This window comes from Mobula hypostoma, chromosome 7 (assembly GCF_963921235.1).
Source record: "Mobula hypostoma chromosome 7, sMobHyp1.1, whole genome shotgun sequence".
In the NCBI taxonomy this organism is placed as follows: domain Eukaryota; kingdom Metazoa; phylum Chordata; class Chondrichthyes; order Myliobatiformes; family Myliobatidae; genus Mobula; species Mobula hypostoma.
Window position 1 is genome coordinate 163,716,405 of NC_086103.1, and position 27,105 is coordinate 163,743,509.

The 27,105-nt window shown below is 38.9% G+C and overlaps 1 protein-coding gene across 2 annotated transcripts in view; it reads right to left on the bottom strand.

Annotated features, from left to right (window-relative positions):
• The window catches only part of tmem131 (transmembrane protein 131), a 191,722-nt gene that overhangs the window by 93,188 nt on the left and 71,429 nt on the right, over positions 1–27,105 (bottom strand). For both annotated transcript variants that reach the window (XM_063054492.1, XM_063054491.1), the window contains exon 4: positions 15,706–15,774. In XM_063054492.1, coding sequence (XP_062910562.1) covers positions 15,706–15,774 — 69 coding nt within the window. The remainder of the gene's footprint in view (positions 1–15,705; positions 15,775–27,105) is intronic.

The following is a 27,105-nucleotide window of genomic DNA, read 5'->3' on the forward strand; positions in this document are numbered from 1 at the left end:
CCGATTCTTGATAAATATGTTCAAGTTAGGGATTAACAGACCTTCAGATAGAAAGGAAGTTAAAGGTCTTTGAGGAACAAACAAATAAAATTGAGTATATTACCTTACTGAAGAACACAGCAGGTTCTAAAGGTTAATAGGCCTATTCCACTCCTATTTAAATTCCATATTGTATCACCTCCCCCCCATATGAAATGAATGCTTAGTACATTATAAAACGCAAACAACAGGAATTCTGCAGATGCTGGAAATTCAAGCAACACACATCAAAGTTGCTGGTTCACCAGCAACTTTGATGTGTTTTGCTTAGTACATTACCCCCATTCTATATAGTGGATTCTGGTTAATTGGTCCATCAATTAATCAGCACAGCTGCATATTTGTGACAACTCTTAAAGAGCAAAACCAATCAAAATAGTGGGGATTTCCTTTGCTTATTTGGGACACCACGCCGCTTAATTTAATTTACTGCAAGAAGCATCATGAACAAAGCAGATGAGCTTAGAGCGTGGATCAGTACTTGGAGCTACTATGTTGTGGCCATTACAGAGACTTTGATGGCTCAGGGGCAGGAATGGCTACTTAGAGTGCCAGGCTTTAGATGTTTCAGAAAGGACAGGGAGGGAGGCAAAACAGTTAGAGGCATGGCACTGTTGATCAGAGATAGTGTCACGACTGCAGAAAAGGAGGAAGTCATGGAGAGATTGTCTACGGAGTCTCTGTGGGTGGAAGTTAGAAACAGGAAGGGTCAATAACTCTACTGCTTTTTTCTTTTAAATACAGACCACCCAATAGCAACAGGAACATTGAGCAGACAGGGAGACAGATTCTGGAAAGGTAACAGGGTTGTTGTGGTGGGAGATTTTAATTTCTCAAATGTTGATTTGCATCTCCCTAGAGTGAGGGGTTTAGATGGGGTGGAGTTTGTTAGGTGTGTTCAGTAAGGTTTCTTGACACAATATGTAGATAAGCCTACAAGAGGAGAGGCTGTACTTGATCTGGTATTGGGAAATGAACCTGGTCAGGTGTCAGGTCTCTCAGTGGGAGAGCATTTTGGAGATAGTGATCACAATTATATCTACTTTACCATAGCATTGGAGAGGGATAGGAACAGACAAGTTAGGAAAGCATTTAATTGGAGTAGGTGGAAATATGAAGCTATCAGGCAGGAACCTGGAAGCATAAATTGGGAGCAGATGTTCTCAGGGAAATGTACAGCAGGAATGTGGCAAATGTTCAGGGGATACTTCCATGGCACTCTGCACAGGTACGTTTCAATGAGACACAGAAAGGATGATAGGGTACAGGAACAGGGGTGTACAAAGGCTGTTGAAAATCTAGTCAAGAAGAAAAGCTCATGAAAGGTTAAAAAAAATAAACACAACAACAACTATGTAATGATAAAGATCTAGACGATTATTATGCTAGCAGGAAGGAGCTTAAGAATTAAATTAGGAGAGCCAGAAGAGGCCATGAGAAGGCCTTGGCAAGCAGGATTAAGGAAAAGCCCAAGGTTTTCCAAACTACAAGTATGTTCCAGAGGAAGAGGAAAAGACATGAGAGAACAGGACCAATCAAGTGTGACGGTGGAAAAGTATGAATGGAACCGGAAAAGATAGCAGAGGTACTTAATGAATACTTCAGTATTCACTACAGAAAAGGATCTCAGTGATTGTAGGGATGACTTACAGCAGATTCAAAAAAAATCGAGCATACAGACATTAAGAAAGAGGATGTGCTAGAGCTTTTGGAAAGCATCAAGTCGGATAAGTCACGGGGACCAGACGAGATGTACCCCAGGCTACTGTGGGAGGTGAGGGAGGAGATTGCTCAGCCTCTGGCAATGATCTTTGGATCATCAATGAGGATAGGAGAGGTTCCGGAGAATTGGAGGGTTGTGGATGTTGTTCCCTTATTCAAGAAAGGGAGTAGAGATAGCCCAGGAAATTATAGAGACCAGTGAGTCTTAATTTAGTGGTTGGTAAGTTGATGGAGAAGATCCTGAGAGGCAGGATTTATGAACATTTGGAGAGGCATAATAAAATTAGGAATAGTCAGCATGGCTTTATCAAAGGCAGGTTGTGCCTTACGAGACTGATTGAATTTTTTTGAGGATGAGACTAAACACATTGATCAAGGTAGAGCAGTAGAGTATATGAATTTCAGCAAGGCGTTTGTTAAAGTACCCCATGCAAGGCTTATTGAGAAAGTAAGGAGGCATGGAATCCAAGGGGATCTTGCATTGTGGATCCAGAATTGGCTTGCTCACAGAAGGCAAAAGGTGGTTGTAGATGGTTTGTATTCTGCATGAAGGTTGGTGATCAGTGGTGTTCCACAGGGATCTGTTCTGAGACCCCTCATCTTTGTGATTTTTATAAATATCCTGGGTGAAGTAGAAGGATGGTTTAGTAAGTTTGCTGATGATAAACATTGGGGTGTTGTGGATAGTCTGGAGGGTTATCAGTAGTTACAGTGGCACATCGATAGGATGCAGAACTGGGCTGAGAAGTGGCAGATAGAGTTCAACCCAGGTAAGTGTGAAGTGGTTCGTTTTGGTAGGTCAAATGTGAAGACAGAATACAGTCTTAATGTGCAGTGTGGAGGATCAGAGATCCTGGGGTCCGTGTCGTTCGGACACTCAAAGCTGCTGCGCAGATTGACAGTGTTGTTAAGGCGGCATATGGTGTGTTGGCATTCATCAACAATGGGATTGAGGTCAAGACCAGTGAGGTAATGTTACATCTATACAAGACCTTGGTTAAATCCCACTTGGGAGTACAGTGTTCAGTTCTGGTCACCTCACTACAAGAAGAATGTGGGTACTATGAAAAGAGCACAGAGGAGATTTTACGAAGATATTTCCTGGATTGGAGAGCTTGTCTTATGAGAATAGGTTGAGTGAACTTGGCCTTTTCTCCTTGTTGGACCGACAGAGGATGAGAGGTGACCTCAGAGGTGTACAAGATGATAAGAGACATTGATTGTGCGGATAGCCAGAGACCTTTTTCCCAGGGCTTATATCGCTAACATGAGGGTGCATAGTTTTAAGGTGTTTGGAAGTAGGTACAGAGGGGATGTCAGGGGCAAGTTTTTCACACAGCGAGTGGTGGGTGCATGGAATGCACTGCTGGCAACTGTGGTGGAGGAGGATACAATGGTTGTAGACGGGTCATATTCTGCATGGAGGTCGGTGTCCAGTGGTGTGCCTCAGGGATCTGTTCTGGGACCCTTTCTCTTTGTGATTTTTATAAATAACCTGGATGAGGAAGTGGAGGGATGGGTTAGTAAGTTTGCTGATGACACAAAGGTTGGGGGTGTTGTGGATAGTGTAGAGGACTGTCAGAGGTTGCAGTGGGACATTGATAGGATGCAAAACTGGGCTGAGAAGTGGCAGATGGAGTTCAACCCAGATAAGTGTGAGGTGGTTCATTTTGGTAGGTCAAATATGATGGCAGAATATAGTATTATTAGTAAGACACTTAACAGTGTGGAGGATCAGAGGGATTTTGGGGTCCGAATCCATAGGATACTCAAAGCTGCTGTGCAGGTTGACTCTGTGGTTAAGAAGGCAAGCAGTGCATTGGCCTTCATCAACCATGGGACTGAGCTTAAGAGCCAAGAGGCAATGTTACAGCTATATAGGACCCTGGTCAGACCCCACTTGGAGTACTGTGCTCAGTTCTGGTTACCTCACCACGGGAAGGATGTGGAAACCATAGAAAGGGTGCAGAGGAGATTTACAAGGATGTTGCCTGGATTGGGGAGCATGCCTTATGAGAATAAGTTGAGTGAACTCGGTCTTTTCTGCTTGGAGCAGCAGAGGATGAGAGGTGACCTGATAGAGGTGTATAAGATGATGAGAGGCATCGATCATGTGGATAGTCAGAGGCTTTTTCCCAGGGCTGAAATGCCTAACATGTGAGGGCACAGCTCAAGGTGCTTGGAAGTAGGTACAGAGGAGATGTCAAGGGTAAATTGTTGCGTTTTTTAAAAAAAAAAGTACGCAGAGTGGTAAGTGTGTGGAATGAGCTGCCGGCGATGGTGGTGGAGGCGGATATGATAGGGCCTTTTAGGAGACTCCCAGATAGGTACATGGAGCTTATTAAAATAGAGGGCTACGGGTAACCCAAGGTAATTTCTAAAGTACATACATGTTCAGCAGAGCATTGTGGGCCGAAGGGCCTGTATTGTGCTGTAGGTTTTCTATGTTTTTTTAAAATTGTGACAGGAGACCATTGCCACAATGTTCCCTCTAAGGTGTGCACGTGGACACAGCTTTCACTTGTAGTGCACAAAGGAAATTAAACTGTGTACAAATGGTTGTCACCCTCTACCTCATTGGCATCTTAAGTATATTTCATGATCGTATACAATATTTCCTTTTCCAGTTTCTGACGTGAATGGCGTTAACAACGCGGAGTTTGCAATGATTTGTCTGCAAGTTTTAGAACTGGCTTATTAATACTGTTTTTATTCAGTGCACATGTTGTTGTCACTGGGCAAAAAATTTCACAGTACAAGATTTTTGCACAGACTGGTCATTACAAATTACAGGGAGCATTGCATTTGCCAAATAGTTTCTAACTAGTGTCAATCATGTGAACTTGTATGGCCGTTAGACACTAGACTGTGGTTACAGCAAGCAATTCTTAAATAGCATCAGTTGTGTATACTACATGAATTCCTCTGTCCATAACTAGTAGGAACTAGTATGGTTTTGTAGTACCGCTGTAGCATTGGTAGTGTTCTAATTTTTTCTGTATTTCATTTAAATATACAATTTGTTCCTCATTTAAATGGCAGTTTGTTATCTGTGTACCTTTGTAACTATTTCCATGAAACTTCAGCTAACGGGGAGCCACTTAATCAAGTCAAAATGTATTGGTACTGGTCTGATGTGTCCCAATTAACCGGAATCCACTGCATTTTATGTTAACTACTGGCTCAGCCTCAAGGCTGAAAAGATCACTCTGCTTTGTAGAAGAACTCAGTTTCTTTTATAGTTATTGTTTATGCAAAACCATCTTAAACCTAACAAATGTTCTGAAAAACATAACATTGAGATCTATCAAAGATGTTAGCGGCGATGTCCTTAGTAGCTACTGGGCATACTTCTGGAAGCACAGAAACATTATCTAATTATTCAGAGACTAGTTGTGTTGATTTATAAATAGTTTTGCAGGAAATGTTTTACGGAAACAATTTTCAAATGGCATTACATATAATAGTGTCAGATACGTTTTGAATACAAGTTTATTTCTCCATACAAGATAAATGTTGGCCTGGAATGTGCAATGGGAGCAATTATGAGATTATCACATTCACTGTTATAAGACGAAGAAAGCTGGTGTGGATAAGGGAGGGAGGAAGAAGCCAAGAATGATAGGACAGACTGATTACACACTTGAGTCCACATGCCTGTGTATACCAGTGATTGCTTCAACTGACGATTTAAAATAATGAGTACGCGGGGTATGACACACGACACATCCTGATCTAAATCCCTACTATTTTAGACAAATGCAAGGCTGATTCAACCAGGCACTTAGTGCCCATCAGGGTCAAGAGAGGCTAGACTCCACATCTTAGACGCCAGTGAACAAAACTTCTCACCGCATAATTTACCAGTAAATAGTGTGACATTTTATGCAAGTAATCCTTCAGTAAAGACCTTACTGGATTCAATGACTTTCAACATAGGCACTCAAAAAATTTTAGTTGGCATGTCATGCTAGTCTTCGATCAAGTTTTTAAAGGATTATTCACTCATAGGACTGTGCACTCACTCATTTGCCTTTAGTTATAGCACTGCAATGCTATAACTTAGACCAGTTTGCTGAATCAACAATATTTATATCATTCGAGAAAACATGGAATAATGACCCCTGGCTCAATTATATTTCAAAATAGATTTTCCCAGTAAGCAGCAAGCTGCATGCCAAATTTAAGGCTAGTCTGCTTGCCATTCTTCCTTATTGATACTAGAATTTTGTGCATTAAAATTACACGGGCCTTCGCCGTAGCTAACTAATCTAAACTCCCTTTTCCATTTTTTCCCAGAATTGTTCAGATTTTCTTTTTTCCAACTGTCCACTGAAGCACCAAATGTCCAGTCAGTTCAATAGAAAAGACCTGCACTGATTCATAGAATGTAATCTAGTACAGCATAGTACAGGCCCTTCAGCCCACAATGTCATGCCGACCCTTAAACCCTACCTCCCATATAACCCCCCACCTTAAATTCCTCCATATACCTGTCTAGCAGTCTCTTAAATTTCACTAGTGTAGCTGCCTCCACCACTGACTCAGGCAGTGCATTCCACGCACCAATCACTCCCCAAGTAAAAAACCTTCCTCCAATATCCCCCTTAACTTCCCATCCCTTACCTTAAAGCCATGCCCTCTTGTACTGAGCAGTGGTGCCCTGGGGAAGAGGCGCTGGCTGTCCACTCCATCTATTCCTCTTAATATCTTATATACCTCTATCATGTCTCCTCTCATCCTCCTTCTCTCCAAAGAGTAAACCCCTAGCTCCCTTAATCTCTGATCATAATGCATACTCTCTAAACCAGGCAGCATCCTGGTAAATCTCCTCTGTACCCTTTCCAAAGCTTCCACATCCTTCCTATGGTGAGGCAACCAGAACTGGACTCCAAGTGTGGCCTAACCAGAGTTTTAGAGCTGCATCATTACCTCGCGACTCTTAAACTCTATCCCTCGACTTATGAAAGCTAACACTCCATAAGCTTTCTTAACTACCCTATCCACCTGTGAGGCAACTTTCAGGGATCTGTGGACATGTACCCCAGATCCCTCTGCTCCTCCACACTACCAAGTATCCTGCCATTTACTTTGTACTCTGCCTTGGAGTTTGTCCTTCCAAAGTGTACCACCTCACACTTCTCCGGGTTGAACTCCATCTGCCACTTCTCAGCCCACTTCTGCATCCTATCAATGTCTCTCTGCAATCTTCAACAATCCTCTACACTATCCAAAACACCACCAATCTTTGTATCGTCTGTAAACTTGCCAACCCACCCTTCTACCCCTACATCCAGGTCATTAATAAAAAATCACGAAAAGCAGAGGTCCCAGAACAGATCCTTGTGGGACACCACTAGTCACAATCCTCCAATCCGAATGTACTCCCTCCACCATGACCCTCTGCCTTCTGCAGGCAAGCCAATTCTGAATCCACCTGGCCAAACCTCCCTAGATCCCATGCCTTCTGACTTTCTGAATAAGCCTACCGTGTGGAACCTCATCAGAAGTAACTAAACCAATACTGGCATGTATCTCGTGAAAAGCATTAATATTTGATGACAGAACCAATGCACAAAAGGAGAGCTGTTAATATGAAACACAAAAGATCTCAGAAATATTATAAATATGAATTGGGTTTAAACAGCTGACAGCAAGTAGATGAAAATTGCAAGGATTAACTACCAGATTACACTTAATTTGCTCTTAGTCTGAAATACTCATAGCTATATCTCTAGTTCACCAGTAATGGTAAAACTAACCACAAAGCATTTTGGATCACATTCAATTCTGGTTACATTCCAGCCTCCTACAAAAATTGCAGCAGAATGAGGACAAAACATTTCAATATTTCCTTTATATGTATTTGATTGAATATTTTAATAAGTACAATACTAACAATTTAAGGCTCTAAATATCACTATTAAGCTGTTAAGTTCAAAGCATAAAATTGCAGCTCTTGAGTTTTATTCGAGACTTTTGGAAACATGACTACATTACAGGAACTAGAAGAGAATTTGTAAAATTAGATTTATTTCTGCTTTCTCAATCTTTAAACCATTCAAGAGGAAATTTGTGGTTATCCCAGCACTTTTCAAAAGCAGAACTAATAATTTTTTTTAAAATTGTGTACTTCTACAAAGAAACTTTACTGTAAAAATTTGGTAATAATTGCAACTTAATATCAGTAGTAAATTTCTTTAGTATGAAGATAATTTTTAGTAAATTCTGCAGAAATAAAATGCACCCAATTGATGATTATTAGTGTTAAAAAATACAGAATTTTGATAATACTGGTTCACCTCTGCAAGGGAAATAAATTTATCAACTTCTCTCATTGACTTCCCATCCAGTCATCTGAAAGCAATGGCGAGTCACCTTTTTGAATAACTACATGGAGAACATGCCACCAGATGGGATTAGGTAGGGAGCTCCAGGCTTTGATTCAAGACAAAAGGAATGGTGATACACATTCACAGTGATGAGAGAGCTTTGGAACAGTGATTCCAACACAAGCCCAACTGAGCACAGGCAAGTGAGCAAAACACTAGTAAGTAACATATATGCACTACAGACAAAATCTATCATTTTAAGGAAAGTGCTATTCAGCTATCAGATAACCAAGGTTGGATTGGTCCTAATATTTGTGAACAAGGCATCTGTGGACGATTTTTCCTTTTGTCAGTATTGCTCTAGTTGTAGAGGGACAGCTTGGCCAGAGGAGTCACACACACACAAAATGCTGCAGGAACTCAGCAGGTCAGGTAGAATTTATGGCAAGAAATAAAGAGTTAAAGTTTTGCACTGAGACCCTTCATCAGGACCTCCGGCATTTGTCTGAGTGTTACTCTGGATTTCCAGCATCTGAAGAATCTCATGTTTATGATCAATTAGGAGTTGCTTGGTCTGGAACATGTCCTCAGCACTACAGGAGCAACATTTTTTTTTACTGTGCTCATTTTTCACAGGACATTCAATAAATTCCACATGAAAATCAATATAGAAGCTGAGTGCGCAAGACCAGTGGTGACACATTGACATGGGTTTGGTGGGGGGGGGGGTCATTACCAAACAAATAAGCAATATAAATGGATTTTCAAGATTAGCAATTAATAACCAGTGGGATGTGACAGGGGATCAGAGCTAGGGCCTCAACCAACTGTTAACCTACTCTGATAACTTGGCTGAATGGATCAAGAGTACATTTGTCAAATTTGGTTTAGATACAAAGATCCAGCTAATTGTGACAAGGCTGCCACCCATCTGTAATTTGTTTACTGGCTGACAGACATGTTAAAATGAATGTGAAGAAGCTGGCAGATGGCACATTAGAGAAAATTCAATTCGAAGGATGTGTGTACATTGGAGACAGGGCCAAGGTTCACTGGGTTTATGCCTACAATGAAGGGGTTCAAATATGGAGCATGGAAAAAAATGAGGGCAAATTTAATGAATCTAAATTCTGAAGGGGGACTGACAGTTGGGTTTTGAGAAGCTGTCTCTCCTCATAGGATTATTTGGAAAGAGGTAACATAGCTTCAAAATACTAAGTTTCCCATTTCAGATTGAGCAAGAAGAACATCTTCCCTCAGAACGTCACAATTCTTTGGAGTTCCCGATGCCATGGAGTTGCAGTCACTGAATATACTTGGGGTGAAAAATGACTAACATTTAATCTGCAAAGGAGTCAAGGGATATGGTGAGAAATAAGAAAGAGGTGTTAAGGCCAAGACTGGATAAACCATGGGTTTATTGAATGGTAGAGCAGACTCACAATATCTTTATTTATCTAAAAAAAACGCAAAATTTAACAGGCCTGGGACAGTAAGGTCTTTGACATACCACTGATCATACAAGAACAGTTCTGCTGCTGCTGCTGACAACCTACTGGCCTCAATGTATGGTTTTGAATTGCTAGATTTGTACTGAAACTGTCCTTACTGTGAGAACTTTGCTTAGTAGCAAAAATAAAATGGCATATATAAGCACTGTGGCTAACACTCCTTCCAACACTGTCAAACGTAGATGAATCTGCAACGAGTAGATTGAAGGTACGGTCAGTCACAGAACTACCTCCCATCATCCAATGCTCCAGGTAGCTCCATCACAACCTTTGTTGATTCTCTAATCTACCTACCACAGATACAGAATGAGTTATACCCTTCTAAAGCAGCGGTCCCTAACCACCGGGCAGCAAAGCAGGCTACCGGGCCGCGAGGAAACGATACGAGTCAGCTACACCTTTCCTCATTCCCTGTCACGCACTATTGGAACTTGAACATAGGGTTGCCAACTGTCCCATATTTGCCGGGACATCCCGTATATTGGGCTAAATTGGTTTGTCCCATAGGGGCCCGCCCTTGTCCCGTATTTTCCCCGCTAAGGTAGAGCGTTCCTATGAAATCTCTCGTACCGAAATGGCATAAAGCGAAGAAGCAATTACCATTAATTCATACGGGAAAAATTTTTGAGCGTTCCCAGACCCAAAAAATAACCTACCAAATCATACAAAATAACACACAAAACCTAAAATAACACTAACATATAGTAAAAGCAGGAATGATATGATAAATACACAGCCTATATAAAGTAGAAATAATGTATGTACAGTGTAGTCGGGAAGATTAAGCCAAAACCGATTTGCGGGGGAAAAAAATCCGCACGTACACGCATGCACACACAGGTGCCCGCTCAAGGCTTCATGGTCATGGTGGTCTTTCTCGGGGTAAACACAAGTGTCCCGTATTTGACTGCTACTTTTGTCCCTTATTTGGGAGTGAGAAAGCTGGCAACCCTAACTGTAAAAGACATGTTGAGGTGAGTTTAACCCTACTTGACCACCCCCCCCCCCCAGTCCACAAGAATATTGTCAATATTAAACCAGTCTGTGCTGCAAAAAAGGTTGGTGACCCTGATCTAAAGAGTCAAAAAGTAACACCAGCCACAACCAGAATACATTCTGCAATACTGCTGCTATCAGCACTTTTTCCAAATGGTCAACATGGAAGTGTATTAATTGATCAGGAGAGGGAGAACAGTCCATACTGATCTCATGTGAAATTTCACAGTCAGACTGAATGTTGAAGAATCCCAGGAGCACCCACTTCTGACTGAACAGCATGCTGCTACCCTCTGTGCTGGGTGTCTCTCGTCATGGAACAAGATGTGCCCAAAAATAGTACTGGAAATGTATGGAACAGTGAGTAAAAGGAACAATTCTGAGATTTTGACCCAGTTGTTGTTTCCCTGGTCACTGAGATAGCTATTCTAATGTGGTCAAGATTCAAGAACATTATCAAAGGATGTATAAATTGTCCAACCTTGCGATTTGCTTGCTCACAGGTAGCATCAAAGCAAGAAACCTCAAAGAACCCAACTTAAAGAAAAAAATAAAAAGAAATCAGACCTACACAATACGCAAGAGAAAGAAAAAAAAACCAAGCAATTGAAGTGAACAACAGCGTTTCAAACCAAAAATGAGTCCTCAGATCCAAACCCTTGAGCTGCCTGTAGCAGGCCCAAAGACTTGCTTATAAGTTCATCATATTAGCGGGCACAGAGCACAGCAGCCAGGCCAGACTTCATAGCCTCAGTGACCATCGCAGAGAATGAGCGAAATTGGTTCTTGTTCCAACTAACATCTTCTTCAGTTTGGGCTGACATTTAAATTGACCCAATGACAGAACAACAAAAGGCTCCATGCCCTAGATAGAGGGGCGAACATTGTGGAGACCAAGCAAAATCAGCCCTCACCTCCAATCTGGGCCGGTGTTTAAATGTCTAAACAGCACATCGTACCTCACATTAGGACCCAGGCACCATTGCTGTGAAATACCCCAGGTCTACACCACAATGCCAGGCGACTTGGTCTGAGTTTAGATTTCGTTGCCCAGCCCAAAACTGCCCTCAAGCTCTTCAAATCAACTCTGCACCCAGAGCAATGCAACCTCACACCCCAGCCAGTTGTACGAGCATTTAAATCGAATCTCCTTACAACACCCTGAGTGATTCAACCTTGCTCCCAGGTCAGCTGTACAGGCATCAGGACTCCATCTGATCGATTCATCCCCCAACTCGCCTCGGCATTGCTCACCCCTTCACTGTTGCAGCCATAATTTAACACAACTTACCTCAGAAAAAGTATTTTTAGTGATGTGTTTAGTCGGATTTCTTAGCTTTTTGACTACCAGGAAGCTGTCGCACACGTTCGGTAGCATCATCTTAACCGGAAGCGCTAAAAAAATTCATTTTAATAAACACTTAAGGGGTCTCTTTTATTACAAGTTTCTTGTATCCAGCTATAAGACTGTAGGTGTTTTAACCAATGATAAACCAAGGTCATTACAAAAGCTTCAGCAACTAGTACTGAAGACTTAAAAAAATTAGTTATACTTCCATGTTATTAAAATACTCAGAATTCTGATACCTTTGTATAAAAATGTTCCATTTATCTCAGAAGGGGTGGAAATAAGCTTGTCAACTGTTAAGTTGTGAATGGCTATTTTAGTAAATGAATAAAACAAAGTGAGATGCTAATTGATGCAGGAAGTTATATTCCAGGTGCATCATGCATAACCAGAAATGAGCAAACTTAAGGGCTTATTTATACAGTTGCTGAGACCATGATCTCTACGTTTGTTCTCAAACCATACCAACAAATTGACAATTTACTAGCTCTGACTATAGCTCAAATATATTCAGCCCACATATTTTCAGCAGCTCTTCACTCCTATCACTGGAGCATGTAAAAGCTTCATCCGAGGCTTAAAGTGAACAGTGCTTCTAGTAGAGTTTAAACTTAACACCAACAAATTTTCCAGCAATGTATTTGTTTTCCCAAATGCCATTTCATTATTTCCGGCCAAAAAAGCAGGTAACAAAAACCAGATGAATATAAATCCAATTATGTCGACTTACTGGAAGAATCAGTGCCATTGTTCAAATCATATCTGGATTATAAAATGTAACGGGCATTATTAAAAAAATACCTTTTGCTCAGTTTATTTTGTTTTCCACATGACTGAGGTTATCTTCTGTATCAAATATAAATTGCTTCTGAAATCAAGAAACAGTTTCTAGAATGTGCTAATCTAAACTGTATTAACTCTAATGGACAACGTGTAAGAAAGAGCTAAAACAAAAACAAAATCATAATGTTAAATTTGCTGCATCTCTGACATCATCTGAACTCAGAGTAATGCATGGGAAATGGAAATACAAGGTTCACTTTGTTTGAATCCAATGCAAAGACTTCTGTATCTAAAGATAGACATATTCTCAGTGAACTAAAATGTTATCATATGCAGAGACTAATCTGGAACACCACACTGCAAACTAAACTGCACTTTTGCATAAAGAGCAGGCAGAGAAGATGACAGATCTTGCTGTATGCACCAATTCCATTTGATTAAAATACATGGTAGACTACACCTCAGAACTTAAAAATGAAATTTCTCAATCAAAAGCACTATATTGCTAATTTAACACTGAGTTACATTTATAATGTACCTTTTATAACCTCCACTGGCCTCAAAGTACATCTATGTAAAAATACAGTGGATTCTGGTTAATTGGACCATCAGTTAATCAGAGCAGCTGCTTATTTTGTTCAACTCAGTAGGGTAATTCTAGGCAGTCTCTAGAGTAGACTGTATGGTCAGCAAAATATTGTGGACCAAAGGACCTGTAAAGTGCTGTAGATTTCTATGTTTATCTCTTAAAAGAACAAAAACTAATCAAGAAATTAGCCAGGATTCCTTTGCTTATTTGGCTATGAAGCTATGCCGCTTAATCAGGGCAGGAGACTATTGCTGAACAGTTTCTAACTAGCATCAGACGCACACACTTGTGTGGATGTTAATTGCACCATGCTTCCAGCAAACTTATTAAGTAGCATCAGTTATGTGCGCTTGTGTTTAAAAAGCAGTGATGTTTAGCACTGTAGTTAGTAAGAAATAAGTGAGACAATTCAGACCGTTTTGCTCACTGTGGTTTCAAGATTTCACTACTTCAACAAATTTGGAACCACAAAGAATTGGAAGGTATAGACAGTCTTGAATGTTACAATGAAAATGAAGATCTGGAGGATGTAATTGTTGGTAGCATTGTATGAAGGCAGTCCATTGTCTACACTAGGTGTCTGTGCTGATTTTGTTCATTTACAGTCAGTGAAAAGATTATACCAAGATACACTGGATGAATTCTTCAACTGATAACTATTAGGAACTAATAAAATTTTATAGTACTATAGTAGTATTGATAGTGTTTTAATTTGTTCTGTATTTCATTTAAATACATAATTTGTTACTCCGTTTGTCTTTTATACTTTTTAAAAACTTATTTCCATGAAACTATGATAGCTATGTGGACAGGAAAGGAATAGAGGGTTACGGGCTGAGTGCAGGTTGGTGAGACTAGCTGAGAGTAAGCGTTCGGCACAGACTAGAAGGACCGAGATGGCCTGTTTCCGTGCTGTAATTGTTATATGGAAACTTCAGCTATTTGGGGCAGATGCTTAATTGGGCCAAAATGTACTGGCCCCGGTGTGCCTCAATCCACATTCACTGTAATTTGCTGCACAGTGTTGTAATGGGGAAGTGAAGTAACCAGGAAGCAAAAAGCACCATGCTTCTAAAATGTATGTTCTTTTATCAGGTACTGTGCATAAACTGGTTATTGCATTTTCTACAACAGAAAAACAATTTTATCATGTACATAGTTGCAAGGTGTTCCATGGTTATTGAGGACTCCATACAAGTACTGGTCCTTGTGTTCATTTATGTGGAAGGCAGCTCCTTTGACAATGTCAGCACTCCCTCACTGCAATTTACATGCTCAAAGTAGGATAAAACATGTAAACAATGTACAATTCAGCTCTGACAATGACTGCAAATGCATATATCTGATGAAACATTATCTACATTTCAGTATCTACATTTGTAGCTTATTATTGCAACTCAATATTTTCCGGATTGAGAATTGTTATAAATGGCAGGTTTAGAGTCAAAACATCTCTGATACAGCTCTGGCTAAGACATGACAGCTTTGTTGCAAACATTTTTTGCCTTATTAATTATTACTTTGAATAGCTTCAGTATTCATCAAAAAATATGCAAGAATCTAGTGTACATTTTTCCCACATTAGCGTAACTTCGTGTAATTAAGGTTGTTATAGCCAAGGGGTGGTAACAGCAACAAGCTCCCACTACCTATTAAATGCTCCTAATGGCATGCGCCTCAATAGCCTCTGACAACAAAGTGCAGCCCCTGGCCTTCACACGTGGTTTAGCTGGTAAGCCCAGCGGAACCTTTTCTACTGACAGTAGAAGGGGCAATGGCAAGTTACTGGCACCTTAAAACCAGTCATTTCATACAGCTATGCCCACTCATGGTGAGGGCTTCTTGAGTAAACCCCAAGGGAAAAATCTGGAGCTGGAGACCCTAAGGCAGTTCTACATTAAGTTCAATGTTGACTGGCAACTCCTGCAACGCTGCTGGTACCAAACTGTTCTTTTGGATTCATTAGATGCATGGAGAGGAGGAGCCTGCTACAAAGGCAACAGGTTGCCCTCCATATCATATTACTCAGGTTTGCGTATCTAGACAGCTAGGACGCAATATCCATGATTTACCCTGACCGATGGAGCCTCAGTAGCAGTGTAATTTAAGCCATTTACAATCAATAACTCTCATGCTGCATAGCTGTTAATAACACGAGTTTCAAGCGATTAGTATCCTTGACATGCTGTAGTTTTGAATAGAACTATAGAGTAGCTCAGAACTCACAAAACTATTGTATCGTTCAAATACCCTCAAATAAACAAATCTGTGCTAGATCTTACTTTCAAAAGGTAGTATCAATTAGCTTTATTAACAAATCAGTTTTATGACACCTGGTTGATCTTAAAAATAAAATGGTGAATAAAACAAGAAAGGTCAACTCACTGCTCGTGGAAATCCAACATTGGTGGTTCAAACCGGATAGGTCTGCAATTACGTCGATGAATGGAGGAACTGCAAAAGAGACAAAGCTTCTGTAGTAGCAACAACATGGTAGCATACATGTCTGCACTTCTCAAAATACTGTATGCATTTCCTATCCTTAGCTTTTATCTACTGATACAAATAACACCCAGGTTACACATGTTAATTTTTCAGTTTTGAAGAACACATTCAACTGGTTTGGCAAATCCTGCGACTTTGACTTCAGTACATTTCTCCCTCATCTTTGCCAAACAATAAAAGATACCAATGAACATTCCTCTTCTCAGTGATGATATAACTAAAATTAAATCTCCCAGCTCCAGGGACCCAAGTTCAATTATAACCTTGAATGCTGCCGGAGGGGAACTTGCACATTCTTCTGATGACAGGATGGGTTTTCTGACTGGTTGCTTAAGTTTACTCCCACATAAAGAAGTTATACTGGTAGATTATAATCACAAAAAGTTTTGTAGATGCTGGAAAGCCAGAGTAATAAACAAATGCTGGACTAATTCAGCAGGTCAGACAGACAGCAGATATGGAATTGAGTAAAGAGTCGGTGTTTTGGCCAAGACCATCGGGACTTGAAAGGAGGGGGGCAGAAACCAGAATAAGGAGGTGGGGGAGAAGATGTAGACTCCATTTCCACACAAAGTACATATTGTTCCATGAACTTAGACCATTTCTTATTGCTCGACAGGAGCTTTGTTGAATTGTAATATCTTTTCCAACTTCTAAAAGAACCTTGGATCAAAAACATTAGAATCCAACAAGTGGTGTAGTCGGCAGGATTACAACGTTAGGATATGGAATAATCAAAGACAAAGTAGGAATTTTCAGCGCCTATACAAAAGGGCCAAGAAATTTCTCTGTTGTCTGAGAGAAACACAAGTTCTGCCTTCAATATCAGATGGAAATTAGGATTGAGGGCAGCTGTTCTGCTATTTAGAAAGAAAAATAGCTGTGAAAATACTGGTTGAAATCTATTCAGTTGTAACCTAATCAGTTACAATCCATTTTGGTTGCATGGTGATCTATATTGGTACCCAGTAAAAATATCGGTTGTATAATCTATATGGTTGTTATCTGCTCAGTTGCTGGATCAATTTATTTAGTTACAATCTATAATACTTTGAGATCGTGATCTGTGTAGCAAAAATACATAAGAATTAAGATTGAATCAAAATAATGGCCAAAGTTGTGAAACTGACGAAGCACTCTTACCAAAATGAAATATTTAAGTTTGATCAAATAAATGAGAAAATCCAGATGAAATATACCAATGTAAAGTTTATTAAGAATAAGGGGGCATGTATCAAGATCCAGAAATGGCTGCTACTGATTTAGAGATAAGACCGTGTAGTTGCTTTAATTGAATGTGTGAATGATTGAAAGGGTTAACGGGGTGAAAAAAAGTCTTTTACTAATCAAAAGAAATGCGAAACTTATGATAAACTACAAAAAAAAAGCATGACAGAGACAGTAAGAGGTCTAACGACCAAACCTTTACTTTAAATGAATGAGCGAAAGAATAACACGTAACTCAATTGAAGTGCATTGTGCAGAGCTCAGAAGCAAAAACAAAATGGAAAACTGCAGCCACTACTTCAAGTGGGCAGTCCTGCCAGTGACTCTCCTGTTGGTGCTCTGCCCTAGGAAACACCCACTTCTGAAGTACCACCCAAGGGACTGTAGCCCAGGTCAAACAGTCCTCAAAAGCTCCAGAGAATTACAACCTACATTGGACAGTTCCCTGAGACAGCGACACCATCTGAACTCTGAAGAATTACAGGATGGACATGACATGGACTTTACAGCAGCCGACTCGAGTGGAATAAAAGTAATGGAACAATAAGATTGACAGCAATGTCACTCACATGTTACTCCAATAAAGACCAAAGGAATGAAGGCACACAAGACTGAAGATGAAACCGTAGCTAATCAATGTATTGACAAGTGAGAGGCAGATCCATCAACTATTTTTAATGCCCTGGAGTGGTTTCCAGTTAGTGAAATGTCCAATGGATTGCAGTCCGTACCACTGGTGCCTAAACGTCAACTGTGGTTGCCTTTTAAATCTGATAGTCAGCAACACCAGTGGACAAGGCTACCACAAGTGCTTAACAACAGTCCCATTATACCACATGGCTGAGAGACAACACCTGATAGACCTACCAGCAACTAATTTGACTGTCATACAATGTGGATGATGCCCTACAAGCTGCAGACCAGCATGAACATGATGTTCTTTATTTCCTTGATTATCTATTCTCCAAAAACCACAAAGCAGCCCTAGCCAAGGCACAAGTGTAACATGAGGAAGTAATTTACTTGAACAGAAAATTTCCCAAGGTAAATGGGAAATCACTGCAGATTGTGCAAAAGCCGTTAGGTCAGCAAAGCCTTTAACAATAGTTCAGCAACTCCAGTCATTTCTGGGTTTGTGCAACTGCAACACAGTATGGGTCACTGCATTTGCTGAAATTGCTCAACCACCCAACAATCTGCTGAGTGAGGGCCCAGATGACTCGGTGACTCTTAATGAAGAACAACTGAAAGTGTTTCAAACTTTAAAAGGTGTACTGCATCTGCATTAAGAGTCCCTGATACAGGTAAACCATTTATCTGGTATATTAACGAGAAACACATGAACAAAATTCTGATTCAGTACACTGATGTACCTTGATGCTCCTCGATGATTGAGAGGGAAATTCAAATGGTTGTTTCTGTAACTGAGATGCATAAGGAAGCATGCTACCTGGTACGTCTGCGCAACAGGCAGAACTGAAAGCTTGCATTGAAGCCTGCAAGTTGGCAGAAGATCAGCTATAGTCTGCACTGACTCTCAATATGGTTTTGGAGTTGTTCATGATTTTGGAAACTTGTGGAGACAAAGAGGATTTCTTATGGCTGTAGAAAACGCAATCAAAAATGGCCAACCTAGCACAAGAACTTATGGATATCATACAACTGCAATCAAAAGTTGTATTAAAATGTGACAGCCACTCCAAAATGACTACAATGAAAAGCCATGGAAATGCATTTGCAGATGAAATTGCAAAAAAGGCAGCATGGGAAGGAGTAAAAGTAGTAACAAGAACATATACAGTGAACTGGACAACTGGATTTATGGGAACAAAGTTGAATTCTGCAAATACACTAGGACACAGCGGAGTGTAAAAGATGATCGACAGATACTCCCAATGGCAGTGGAATTCTGGGCACAAGCTCAACAAATATTTGAAAGATGCATGACATGCCAGAAAAAGAAACCTGAAGCAGCAGAAAAGCTACCACAATTAAGTGTTCCTGCCCCACCTGATCCATTTTCACACTTAAAAGTGTACTATATTCCTTTACTAAATTGTCAAGGATACTCAGACACAAGATGCATGGAAGCTTTTCCAGCAATGAAAGCCACAGCCACACATAGCAAAAACTCAAATCAAAGATTGTATTCCTAAATGGGATTGCCATGTCACATCGACTGTAACCCAAGAACCTATTTCACTGGGAGCGTTTGTCAGGAATTATGTCGACTGATAAACACTGAATAGTCTTTTCATTGCCCATATCACCCAGAGTCATCAGGATAAGTCAAACGAATAAACGGAACCATCAAACAATAATTGTATAAGTATCAAGGTGGCATATCATGGTCTACAGCTCATCTTATGGTCCTGTGTAGCATCACAGCAACTTCAAACAAGAACACTAAGTCCATTCGAGGTGGTAACAGGGTGTCCTATGTCACCTCTAAGAGCTCTCAATTTCGGAGAGGCTGATATACACATTTACAGCACACAACTTAGTCAACTATTGTGTGAAATTAACTCAAGCTGTCTAGACTGTTTCTCAGATCTCTGGTGCTTGGAGTGAACCAACAGGAGGAGGACACCAACTCCTAGTGAATGGGTCCTGATTATGAAACCACATAAGGATCCATTAGGAGCTGGATGGACGTCATTATAAAATGCTGTTAATTAAAAACTTGGTGGTGAAATTAAATGGATACATGCCAGCTGCTGCAAGTGAGCTAATGTGGTACCCGACAAGGTCAACAAGCAGAGTGATTAACCTGTTAGTAACCTCTTAGCCATAGTGCCTGCATGGCTGGGCTACAGTGAGCAAATCACTAACCTGCCAGAAGACTTCAAGCAAGTCAACAACTACTGAAAATCAAGTTTATTCTAATATTATTTGTTGTTACATTTTTGCCAATTTTCCCTACTCACATTGCGCCAGTTGAGATGACTCATCATGTATATTTGCGAGTATCACAAGATTTTGCTGATGCTGTTAAACTCTAGGTGTCAATGTATACTGCACACTTCAAAATATTCACCAACGCTAGGCATCCCTGTACAATCAGAAGAAATGTGCCCTCTATTAAACATTCCAGCAATGGCAATGTTGACGTTATGTCTATGATTCATTATTCTCAGGGGAGATAAATGTACACTAATTATGCTACCCCTTACATACCATCTTAAAATGGATATTTTATGTAAATATGACCAGCATTATTTAGGGAATATCATATCTGACCTTATTCATGTCTTATCCTGGGATATATCCACACCTAATAGTCATGACAAAGCTATTGAATCTTTTCATGTGTTCATTATAAAAGCTACCTTTTGCTTGAGCTCAGTAGGTACCATTCCAGTAGGAATAGCTCATGCAATTACACTCTACATTGTCCTAAATGGGTAAGAATGCCAAAATTTTTAGAAAAATATTACAATTCAACAAAGCTCCTGTCAAGCAATAAAAAACGGTCTAAGTTCATGGAACAATATGTACTTTGTGTGGAAATGGAGTCTATATCTCTTCCGCGTAACTGACTAGGATCTTGTTATTTGGGGAATGTTTTTCCTGGACTATGAGACATAAACACACTTTACCTTTACCTCCCGAATCTAGAAGTAAATCTGACATTTCAAAAGGAGATCGTTTTATGGTGTTGCAAGGAGTACTGAAGCCTTGGGAAAAGTAACGACAGAAATGGTTGCCATGCACAAGATGGTTCTTCAAAATTGTAAGGCATTAGATCTTCTCTTAGCAGCCGGGGAAGGGAGCGGAAGAGAGGGGAAATTATGTACAGTTATATGCAAGGAGTGTTGTACTTGCATACCTGCTGAGTCTGAAGACATAACTATTTTTGGCTATCATTCATAAAGAAGCAGCCAAAATACATCAATCTGATGGATGGGATTTCTTTGACTGGATTTAATCAAGTCTTAGAAGCGAGAGTTGAAGCAACAGCGAATTAAAACGCCATTGTCTATTGTTTGGTATATTGGCCATAATTTTAATAGAAAGCTTAAGTGGAGCATGATCCGAAATGGTTATAGAATCATAATCACATTTAATCACTGAAGGAATGAGACGAGAATCAATGAAAAAATAATCAATTCTTGAATAGGAATGATGAACATGTGAAAAAAAGGAAAAATCTTTTTCCTGAGGATGCAGAAAACGCCAAATGTCCGTCGACCCAGAATCAGAAAGGAAAAAATTAATCAAATTTGCAGATTTATTAGGTAAAGTCCGTAAAGGAGCCGAACGGTCCAAAGCTGGAGATAAACAGGTATTAAGATCTCCGCCCCAAATCAATGAAAACTCGTTCAAATTCGGAAACTGATCAAACAATGATTTATAAAATTCCGGACAATCCATATTAGGAGCATAAACATTAACCAAAACTACTTTTTTATTAAATAGTAAACCACTAACCAATAAAAATCTACCATTCGGATCAGAGATAATATCCTGTTGTATAAAAGTAACTGAGGAGTCTATAAAAATAGAGACGCCTCGAATCTTAGCATTGGAGTTCGAATGAAATTGTTGTCCCTTCCAGAATTTGAAAAAACGTAGTCTGTCCCCCCTCCGTACATGGGTCTCTTGTAAAAATAAAATTTGTGCTTTAAGTCTCCGGAACACTTTAAAAACTTTTTTCCTTTTAATAGGATGATTAAGACCATTAGTATTCCAGGAGACAAAATTAATAATAGACTCCATAAATCCTAAAGTCAACCCATAACAAGGAGGATTGACAATAGGCGCGACCCACAAACCCGGAGAGGAAACAGAACATACAAAAGATACCAGGGAAAAGGACGCAACCAATACTTCAATAATGTATATAGCCCAAAGAGAAACAAACTAAAACGTGAAGCCCCTCCCACCACCCCCCACCCCAAGACCCCAAGGCGAAATCTAAAGCAGACCCGCCAGAAAGAAGCAAGCGCTAAAACTACCCCCATGACTTCCGGTATACGCTCCCTAAAAAAAAGGTATAAATATGAAAAGGATCAGCTAATTGTAAAACAGTAAAAAAATAAGTAAAAAAAAGTTAGCTCAATTAAAATACACACAGAACAGAACAAAAGCCGGAAAGTATATATTAAAAAAAAACCACAATAAACCTCAAACTCATGAATAGACACAGCAACAAAAAAAATAGGATTATTAACATAAAATGATTATAAAAAGCAAAACAGAATAAAATTTAAAAAAAAACTACAAAATTTAAGGCCGCACAGGAAATACGTAAGATGACAAAAGGGAAGTAACCACCCAGAATCCCCTGGGAAAAGAAAGAAATGACGCAGTTAAAAAGAAAGTTTAGCAGCCATATTAAGAAATCGAAAGTAAACTTTTCTGCCCAAATAGGGCACAGAAAAGTTAAAACCAACCAATTCACAGCCTCCGATCAACGGAGAAAATTAAAAAAAGGCAATTAAGATGTTGAAGATGAAAGTTGATCCAGATAACTCTGGGCATCCGATAGAGAATCAAAAAAACGAAGGGCTCCATCTAACATGCGAATCCTTAGACGTGCAGGGTACAGCAGCGCTGGTCTTAAATCCATCTTATAGAATTCCGACATCACGGATCTGTAACGGACCCGTTGGTCCCAGATTGGTTTACTGAAATCTTCCACGAATCGGAACTTAAGATCCGAAAAATCAATGAAACCTTTAGATCGAGCGAATCGAAACAGTCTCTCCTTGTCTTGAAAGTAATGAAAACGTAAGATAACATGCCTAGGTCTATCTGACCTAGACGAGTATGATGGGATTCTGTGAACACGATCCAGTAGCGGTGGTTGGTCAGGAAATACAGTAGGGAATGCATCTTTTAAAAGTTGGGAGAAATATTTCATAGGGTTGTTAGCTTCCACGGCTTCCCTGACGCCAATCATTCGTAAATTCTGCCGTCGCATTCTAGATTCCAAGTCAGAGTTTTTAAAAGTCAAAAAGTCAAGTTTCTTCTTCATTACATTAATTGTTTATTTCGTATTCCGTTGCTTTGAGGAAGAAACAGAAGCAGGAGGAGATGGCAATTGTGGACAAGATTAAAGAAATTGATAAGAAATATGTTATGGCTCCTTCTGAGGAGCTATACAAACAAAGAACTGAACTTCAAATGGAACACAGTTTACTACTCTCGTCCTCGATTGTAAACCAATTAAAGAAAACAAGAAGTGATTTTTATGTTCACAGTGATAAAATTGGCAAGCTGCTGGCTAATCAATTGAAATCTAATTATGTTAAATCTCAAATCAATCAGATTTATAACCAAAATGATCGATTGATATTGGATCATGTGGGGATTAATCAAACCTTTTGTGATTTTTATTCTTCTTTATATCAATTAGAGTCTCCTCGAGATTCTAAATATATGAATGATTTTTTAGATAAGTTAGACTTCCCTCAGATTTCACAGGATATGTCTTCTTTATTAGATACTTCCATTATAATGGATGAGATTAAGAATGTTATTTTTTCTATGAATCTGGGGAAAGCTCCTGGCCCTGATGGGTTTACCGTTGAATTTTATAAATGTTTTGCTTCTTTATTGATTCCTTGGCTCTATAAGGTTTTTGAGGCTTCTTTGAAACTTGGTAAACTTCCGGAATCTTTTAATAGAGCATCAATTTCTTTAATACTAAAGAAGGATAAAGACCCTGCTCAATGTGCATCTTATAGACCAATATCTTTATTAAATGTTGATTCTAAAGTTTTTTCTAAGTTATTAGCAAATAGACTAGAAAAAGTACTTCCTTCTATTATTTCGGAAGACCAAACGGGTTTTATTAAAGGTCGTTACTCTTTTTATAATATTCGTACATTGTTAAATATCGTTTATACTCCCTCACAAAATGTTCCTGAGTGTGTTATTTCTTTAGATGCCGAGAAAGCTTTTGATAGAGTAGAATGGCCTTATTTATTTAAGGTGCTTGAAATGTTTAATTTTAGCTTGAAATTTATATCCTGGATTAAACTGTTATATCACTCCCCTGTAGCCTCGGTTCGTACTAACTCCTTAAACTCACCTTTTTTTCCTCTCTTTCGTGGTACTCGACAAGGCTGTCCTCTTAGTCCCCTATTATTTGATATTGCATTAGAACCTCTTGCAATTGCTATTCGAGAATCTTCAAATATTACTGGGATAACTCGGGGATTAAAGTCCCATAAATTATCACTCTATGCTGATGATTTACTTTTATATATTTCTAATCCTGAGAGATCCATTCCTGCTGTTTTAGAGTTATTAGCACAATTTGGTCTTTTCTCAGGTTATAAATTAAATCTTAGTAAGAGTGAACTTTTTCCGATTAATAAACATCTTCCCTTATATTATAAATTTCCATTTAAATTGATTAATAATTACTTTTCATATCTTGGGATTAAAATTACTTGTAAACATAAAGATTTATTTAAGACTAACTTTTTACCATTAATAGACCATATTACTCAACTTTCATCTAAATGGTTTCCCTTATATTTAACTTTGATTGGTCGTATTAATGCAGTTAAGATGTTTTTTTTGCCAAAATTTTTATATGTGTTTCAGGCATTACCAATTTTCGTTCCTAAATCTTTTTTTGATAAAGTTGACTCTAAAATTTCTTCATTTATTTGGCAGAATAAGAATCCGAGACTGGGTAAAATACATTTACAGAAAGCTAAGAGAGATGGAGGTTTAGCATTACCTAACTTTAGATTTTATTATTGGGCTATTAATATTCGACATATGAAATTTTGGTTACTTGACCGGGACATACTATCTATTCCTAAATGGGTAGCATTGGAATTACAATCTGTTCAGGGTTATACACTTGGTTCTATTTTAGGTTCCTCTCTTCCTTTTGATTCGAAACGCCTTAAGCAGGTCTCTAACCCGATAGTTAAATATGCTTTGCGCATTTGGTTTCAATTCAGAAAATTTTTTGATCTTAATCAATTCGGGTTAGCGATTCCTATTTTAGGTAACATATTTTTTCCTCCCTCTTTTACGGATCGCGCTTTTCAAACTTGGAAGACTAAGGGTATTTTACGGTTTTTGGATTTATTTTTAGATGGTTCCCTTATGTCTTTTGAACAATTATCTAATAAATATAACTTATCAAGAATACATTTTTTTAGATATTTACAAGTTAGAAATTTCCTAAGTACTATACTTTCTTCCTTTCCAATGCTTCCTCCTATATATATTTTAGATTCGATAATTAACCTTAATCCATGTCAGAAAGGTGCATCGGCTATGATTTATAATATTATTATGAAACTTAGGAAAGCTCCATTTGATAAGATTAGGGTAGATTGGGAACAGGAATTGGGGCTTACCATTTCTGTGGATGATTGGGGGCAGATTTTACAATTAGTTAATACTTCCTCTATTTGTGCTAAACATTCCCTAATTCAATTTAAAGTGGTTCATAGAGCACATATGTCCAAAGATAAGTTAGCGCGTTTTTACTCGCATATTAATCCTTTCTGTGATAGATGTTCGGGGCAGATAGCCTCTTTAACTCATATGTTTTGGTCTTGCCCTACTTTGGAAACTTTTTGGAGAGATATTTTCAATATTATTTCTAAGGTATTAAATATAGATATCTCTCCTCACCCTATTACTGCTATCTTTGGACTACCTAAAATTTCTAGTAATCTTTCCCCTTCAGCCCGTAGAATGATTGCATTTCTTACTTTAATGGCGAAAAGATGTATTTTACAACATTGGAAAGAGCTTAATGCTCCAACTACCTTTTTTTGGTTTTCTCAGACGATTTTATGTTTGAATCTGGAGAAAATTAGAAGTAATCTTTATGATTCTTCATTTAAATTTGAACAGATTTGGGGACCTTTTATTCGATATTTTCATTTAATGTAATATTTACCCTTCTTGTTTTTTTTTCACTGTTTTAATGGAGGTCGGGATTGAGGACGTGATTTTAAGTTTAACTCTGTTTGGTTTCAAGTTAGCCCATTGCTTTGCTTTGCTTTTAGTTAGTTGCACGGTGGGTTTTTTTTTTGGGGTTTTTTTTTCTTTTTTTTTCCATTGATATATATAAAATCTAGTATACTATTATGTTATCTTGCTTTCTTATGCTTAAATTACATTGTTTGTAGTATTTTCTTTTTGGTATTGTTATCTTTTGGAATTTTATTATACTTTAACATTGTATTAATGTTTATATGGCTTACCTTTTTTGTATACTTACTCAATAAAAAGATTTAAAAAGAAAAAGAAAAGAAGCGAGAGTTACTCAATATTATCAGTCATGTTATTCATACTAACATGCCTTACCATAATTTACATTACTTGTTTAAAGGTGACTATTAAAAGAATAGTTTATGCCTACTAATCTGCCGAACCACGACATAATCTTATGAATACTTTGAAGAACATGTATACCCTTTGATGGTTCATAACTTTAGCTTTCTTTCATTATTTTATGCTTAGCATAGATAACCCATTACCAGGAAATCTTGGGGTAAGGATGAAGGTGAAATGTTTAAGCAGAATGCGAGATGGAACTTCTTCACTCAATGGGTGGTGAGTGTGCAATGAGCTGCCAGTGGATATGGGTTCGATTACAACACTGAAGAGAAATTTGGACGAGTTCTCAGATGGGAGGATTAGAGGGGTATGGTACAGGTGAAGGTTGATGGGACTAGGCCGGTGCATAGTTTGGTACACATTAGATGGGATGAAGGGCCTGCTTCTGTGCTGTAGTGTTTGATGACTCTATACTTTGGTCAATTTTACAGGCAAGGAGGAGAAGAGAGAGCAGTGATTTTACAATTAGAGCAGTTTCTGAGAGCAAATGCATATCAACCAGAGTGTGGTGATGGCTGAGCAGGCCACTGCAGGTAATGACAGTTTTGAATGTTTATAGGGGATAGAACCAATCTAAACCAATACCAGTACCAGTATGTCTAAGTCACAGACACATACTTAAAACAACTGAGGCAGGCAGAAGAGGTACTGTATCATGTTAGGCAAGTGGAAGTATAGTACTATCATGGCATATCTGTGCCTTTAAGTTTATCTTGGGATTGACAA